This window comes from Erythranthe guttata, chromosome 12 (genome assembly GCF_056151865.1).
Source record: "Erythranthe guttata isolate IM_541 chromosome 12, IM_541, whole genome shotgun sequence".
Classification (NCBI taxonomy): domain Eukaryota; kingdom Viridiplantae; phylum Streptophyta; class Magnoliopsida; order Lamiales; family Phrymaceae; genus Erythranthe; species Erythranthe guttata.
This window is the reverse complement of record NC_142544.1, coordinates 16,245,759-16,252,265: the sequence shown is the minus strand read 5'-3', so window position 1 is coordinate 16,252,265 and position 6,507 is coordinate 16,245,759. Positions and strand designations below refer to the sequence as shown.

At 28.6% G+C, this 6,507-nt stretch overlaps 1 protein-coding gene across 2 annotated transcripts; it reads left to right on the top strand.

The window, feature by feature from the left end:
- Positions 1-1,597: 1,597 nt before the first annotated feature.
- On the top strand, positions 1,598-4,793 carry SEP4 (K-box region and MADS-box transcription factor family protein). Of its 2 annotated transcripts, none has more exons than XM_088826063.1 (8): positions 1,598-2,046; positions 3,270-3,348; positions 3,436-3,500; positions 3,630-3,729; positions 3,864-3,905; positions 4,007-4,048; positions 4,167-4,303; positions 4,423-4,793. In XM_088826063.1, exons 1-8 carry the CDS (start codon positions 1,862-1,864, stop codon positions 4,511-4,513), a joined length of 741 nt encoding a protein of 246 aa, XP_088682189.1. In that variant the 5' UTR covers positions 1,598-1,861; the 3' UTR covers positions 4,514-4,793. The 2 variants fall into 2 exon arrangements, with proteins under 2 accessions (XP_088682189.1, XP_088682190.1); XM_088826064.1 differs by having other exon boundaries at positions 1,603-2,046; positions 3,439-3,500; positions 4,423-4,783.
- The last annotated feature ends 1,714 nt before the right edge of the window (positions 4,794-6,507 follow it).

Here is a 6,507-nt window from a genome sequence, read left to right as displayed (position 1 = left end):
TAAATGTTGTCTAGATCCACCACTGCATTCAAGTATTATAGCATGTTTAAATAACAAATCAACTTAATAATATTCATTATTACTAATCTCTCTCTCTCTCTCTCTCTCTCTCTCTCTCTCTCTCTCTCTCTCTCTCTCTCTCACACACACACACACTCAGTTCTTTCCTTATATATAGGAATTGAGTCAATACTCGCCGATGAAGGTACCACCGGATGAACAAACTTTTCCATGTACGACAATATTTGACTCACAATTGACAGAGTCCCTAAGCATGAAAAAAAAAAAAAAAAAGTGTGACAGAGTTGGTAGGATTTCAAATGAGAGAGAAGCTATAGATCAGAAGTAGAGAGTATTTAAGAGGAGAGGGTTTTCATGATAAAAAAAACCTTGATCCAACGGATGAGATCAGTTTCCAGATCCTACCACGTACCCAACACTAAGTGGGCTTTTTGTTTTTAAAAACTCTCATATGGGCTTTGCATGGTGGTGGGCATTATGAAAAAATAGGCTTCGTGAGGCCCATCAACTCATTTGGGCCGAAAAACTTAACACCGACAAATACATTAAATTATATAACCTAATTTCCCTATTGAAAAAGTAACATATTCCTCGAGGACAAGAAATATCACGAAGATTGTTAAATTCTAATAAGAAATAACATGAAAAATATATATAGGAGTTTTTCTTTTGGACATAATTTATAAGAGGATTGTTGATTCCTTAATTGTGACAAAGATAATATTTCCATTTTTCATGTTGTGTAAGAAGGAAACATTTGGAATTAATTATATAAACGAATTAAATAAAGCAAAAAACAAAAAGGGCAAAAAGCAGTCCTAGTAAACATCCACAAACCGCATGGATACGTACATATATACATATATATGAGTGGGAGAATTACGCTTTTTGTCGCTTATGTTTGACCCGATTTTACTTTGGGTCCTCGTTGTTATAGAGTGAACAAATTTCACTTCTAAAATTCAATTTTAAACACTTTTAATCCCCACCATCACATATCCGTTAGCAAGTAATAAATAAAATAATAATAATAATAATAATAATAATAATAATAATAATAATAATAACAATAATAATAATAATAATATATTAACTAAAAAAATATTTTTAATTATACTCAATATTATTATAATTATACTACTTATAATTATTTTTTTAATAATAAAAAAAATTAAGTACAAAAATTATTTTGAATATAATATGATTTTTAATTGTTCTACTTATAATTAAATTTTTAATATTAAAAAAATAATTTAACTAAAAGAGAATTATTATACTTAATATTATTAAAAATTTAATTATAAGTAGTATATTTTAAATTTATAACTATTTTTCAGCCTAAAAAATTTCAATTTCAATTTTGGGCTCAAAATAGTGTTTTCCGTTACTTGCTAACAAACATGTACCGACGGAGATCGAAAGTGTTTAAAATTGAACTCTTCGAGATAAACTTTGTTCACTTTGGAGCAAACGAGTACTAAAAGTGGAATCGGGCCAAAAATGATGGACCAAATTAAAAGTGTAATTCTCCCTATATGAATCATATATATGTATGGGTGTAAGAAACAAAATTAGTGGACAACTTACATTACATACACATCAGGAAACCTAAGACCTGCCCCCACTATATATCACCATTACCATACACACAGTGACGGTGTAGTAATAAAACCCCATAAATGTGTGTGTGTTTGTGTGTATATGAGCATAAAAAAAAAATCTGTTTTTTCTTCTTCTTTCAGTAATTTTATGTTTTTTCTTTAAAGAAGTGTATGTGTAGATTTCAAGAACAGGGTTCAGTAAAATTCTTGAAAATATATATATAATATAAAATAATATAATGGGTAGAGGGAAGGTTGAACTGAAGAGAATTGAGAATAAAATAAATAGACAGGTGACTTTTGCAAAGAGAAGAAATGGGCTTCTTAAAAAAGCTTATGAACTCTCTATTCTCTGTGATGCTGAGGTGGCACTCATCCTCTTCTCCAACAAAGGAAAGCTCTACGAGTTCTGCAGCAGCTCCAGGTATATATATATATATATATATATATATATATATATATATATATATATTAATTAGGTCTTTGTGTGTGTTTTTTTCTCACTCACTGTGTGTTCTTTATTTAGGTTAAAGTTTTAAGATATATAGCTTGGATTTTCTGCTAATTAATTAACAAGATCTGATTTTTTTTTTCTTTATATTTATTTTTTATTTTTTATAATATATTTTTTTTTTCTGGCACAATATTGGTGAGATCTGAGTCAGAACTCAGAACTAACTTTTATTTCAAGTGCTGGTACTGAGAAATGATTTATAATCATTTTTATTAAATTGTAGAAATATAATTTTGATTTAATTTGAGGAATCTTTAATTTAAAACTTGAATCTTATTATTTTTATTTTTTTGGATTTTAACCCCGACCGGAATTAGACCGTCGAAAGGTACGTTTGTCGTTTGCAGCATGAAATGTGAATTTAAATCTAATGATTATTTTTTCAGCACTAGAAGATTATAACTTTAAACATTTAATTTAATTGCAGAAAAAAAAAGTTGTTATATATATACAATCTAGCTTTCTGGCTCAAAAGGCTGCAAATATATATACTTGAATAATTTCTTTCTTTGGAATGATTTGAGGAATTAATTAATTATGAAATTAAATAAAAAATATATAATGTTTCTTTGTTGTCTTGGCTACCTAATTTAGATAAAACTTATAATCTGCTAAGTATTAGTTCATACAGTACTATTGTTTAATTAGGGTTTTGTTTAGGTTCTGACTATAATTTTACGACTCTTCGTAAATTATTAGTGTAGTCCACTATATCACGTAAATGATATTCCGGAGCTAGCATTGGTAAGACCAGATCGATGAAAACTGAGGAATTGATTTTTTTTTGAAATTTCTTTTAGTTTAATTGAGTACTGTTCAATAGCTTAAGTTATTCTGAAAAGTAATATTACTGTTATAAACTCCATGCAGTGAATATATTTGCAATCATAGCACACATGAAGCCGTACTAATTAATTCTTCAACATTTTCGAATATTCATCAATTAAGTTACCGATTATCGCTTCTTTTATCGTGTTAGTTATTTTCCAATGCCCTCAACTAATAAGCATATATATTGCATCCCATATGTTTTTTTTTGTGACGTGTAGATGAATATTTTCGAAATGATCGTTGCGATTTGATGTCGAACATTTGATAAAAAATCTCAATATAAATACTTTTATTGAATTTAGCATGGTCAGGACACTGGATAGATATCACAGAAGCAGCCATGCTGCACTTGATGCTCAGCAATCTCACAACAATGGACAGGTATATATATATATATATATATATATATATATATATATATATATGTATATATAGACACTAATTAAGATTAGTGTGGAATTCTTTAAGCAGAGTAATTACCAGGAGTATTTAAAGCTCAAAGCAAGAGTTGAGGTTCTACAAGAATCTCAGAGGTAATTAATTAACCAAAATAATTAAGAAAATTATTCCCACTAATTAATTTCCTAAAACAAGTATTTATATTATAACTGGAATTAACTAGAATATATTTATTAAAGATTTTTTTTTGATTAATTAATCAGGCATCTTTTAGGAGAAGACTTGGGTAAGTTTGGGCCAAAGGAACTTGATCAACTTGAATGTGCTTTAGATACATCTTTGAAAAAAGTTAGATTCATACAGGTAATTAAATTACTAACTTCTACTATATATATATATATATATATATATATATATATATATATATATATATATATATATATATATGTTTGTTGGGGTTTTGGTTGTATGATTTATTATATCCTTAAATGCTGCAGACTCAACATATGTTTGAACAACTTTCTGGTCTTCAACAAAAGGTATGTAATTAATTATTGTGGAGAAATTAAATTAATTATTTATTTTTTCGAACAATAAATTGTAGCGATCGAACTTATTGACGAATTCATTGTTTTTGCAGGAAAAGGATCTAATGGAGGTTAATATGGCTCTTAGAAGCAAGGTAATAAATAAATAAATAAATAATAACACGGAAAAAAAGGACCTACTAATTAACTTGATTACGAAAAACAGAAATCGAACTCGATTTATTTACATAAATTATTATGTAATTGTTGCAGCTTGAAGGAAGTACTAGTGTACCATTGCAAGAAACAATGCAACAATTAGGTGAAAACAACTTAGCATCCCGGGCCGGGCCTGCTCGGCCTCTGGTGTTCTTCGAGCCGCTTGACAGAAACAACACGTCTCAAATTCGGTATATATTAATTGTTTATACACATTTTTTATTCTTAATTAATTATATTTTGGGTTGCATGGTAAATAAAAAATTAATATTAATCATGATTTTATTCGGATAATTAATTTTTTCGACAGATACAACACTCTGCAGGGACCAAATAATAATAATGCAGCAGGAACAACAGAGAATGCAAATAGGATGCTGCTGCCTGGATGGATGCACTAAATCCTAATAAACTATTGCAAAAAAAATAATAAATAAATAAATTATGTGGTAGAATTTATTAAATGAGGTATGGTGAAATTATATTATTAGCTATCTAAAATATTAATGGACTGAACTAAATATATTTATATGATATATGAAATATGTTGACTGGGGATTTTATGTATTGTGAAAAACCTCAAAAAATAATGAGTGTACTATTTAATAATGTGAGCTTATGGAATTTGTTGTCCAATATTTGCATACACCAAAAATAAGTTCAAATTACAAATAGTTTGTAAATGTCTTACATCTACCTCTTACAAAAGGGTTTTAGTGTAAGAAATTTATAAGTTGTAGGAGTAGATGTGATTATGGAAAAATGAGGGGTTTTTTTGTTAATAGACATTACCTCAAGGGGTGGTTGTAACTTACCTTTGTTAAATCCTTGTTATTATTCAGTATCTAGTACCTTCACACATTTTTACTACACAAATTTATTGTCCCCTTTTTTCACAATAGTAAAACAATTCTAATTTTTTTACTTGAGGGGTATTTTTGTCATTTGATAAAAAAGTTACGAACCTTGCTATGAAGAGTCGATCGGTTAAGGGTCTACATCTTTTGAATTGTGAACTGTCGGTTTCGACCGATGATCCAACGTATCATTTTGCATACTATGCCGATGCATTGGTAAATGTCATGAACTTACACATGTATTTTTACTACACAAATTTACTGTCCGCCTTTTTTCATAATAGTAAAACATTTCTAATTTTTTTACTTGAGGGGTATTGTTGTCATTTGATAAAAAAAAGTTACGAACCTTGATCCGAAGAGTCGATCGGTTAAGCGATCTACATTTTTTGGATTGTGAACTGTCGGTTCCGACCGATGATCCGACGACGTACCATTTGGCATACTATGACGATGCAGTGGTAAATGTCATGAACTTTTTTTAGAGATGAATAAAAATATGAGTTATCTAATTTTAGTATTTGATTTTTATCTATTTATTTGTAGCAACTTTATTCTTAAATAATAAGATAATTATAATTTTAGGTCATAAAAAATAATATTGTGAAGATTTCTTCACGAGGCTAAGTTTTAGACTGGGGGTATTTTTGTCATTTGAGAGTATGCACTTTCCATGAACAGCTCGTGCCTTGTCATTGTTCCGTGATAGTGATTGGTAATGAACCATCAATAAATATTGCAAATGGCATTCAATAGTTACCACTACACACATTTAATTATATGAAAATATAAATATAAAAAAAAAAGCAAAATAAATTTAATTTCATTTAATAGTAGGCCAGTTATCAACCTCCTGCGACAAATATATCAAAATAAAATAAATAAATAAAACAATAATTTAACGATATAAATAAAATAAATCTTATTTAAGGTTGACATGTAGACATAATACCTGTTAAAAATAAATTCACTTTCATATCTACTTAAGTAGTGAAGCGACTAATCAAAATTGTTAAACATAGTTATATAATTGACGATGCAACTTACGTATTTTAAACGTAATTAGCCCAAGTTGGTATTAATAAGAATTAGGGCACAAAAATTAGGGCTCAATTTGAGTTAAGTTTACACATTAAACCTTGTAGGTGTGGGTTTCTTTGGGGAAAAAGGAATAGGGCAACCTATAACTAAATCATAAATCAACTTAAAGAGTTAAGACTTTAGATAATAACGACGACGACGACGACAACAACAACAACAACAACAATAATAATAATAATAATAATAATAATAATAATAAGAAGGGTAAATTACAAACACCCCTGAGGTATGGTCAAATTACAAAAACACCCCTCTTGTTTGGATAATTACAACCACCCCCTCAACTCCTCAAATTTAGTGAAATCTTTGAGATTATATGGAATATTATCATTTTTGTATCCGTTTTATCTCATTCAAACTCTACATTATGAAGCAAGATGACCAAAACTAGAGCACATTTCACGGAATCTAGATGATTATGTTAAATTTGGCACCAT

Excerpts from the sequence above, each read along its gene's own strand:
- SEP4 (XM_088826063.1), top strand. The coding sequence starts at position 1,862 with ATGGGTAGAGGGAAGGTTGAACTGAAGAGAATTGAGAATAAAATAAAT. Across the intron at positions 2,047-3,269 it reads GAGTTCTGCAGCAGCTCCAG|CATGGTCAGGACACTGGATA; the intron begins GTATATATATAT and ends TATTGAATTTAG. Across the intron at positions 3,501-3,629 it reads GTTCTACAAGAATCTCAGAG|GCATCTTTTAGGAGAAGACT; the intron begins GTAATTAATTAA and ends TTAATTAATCAG.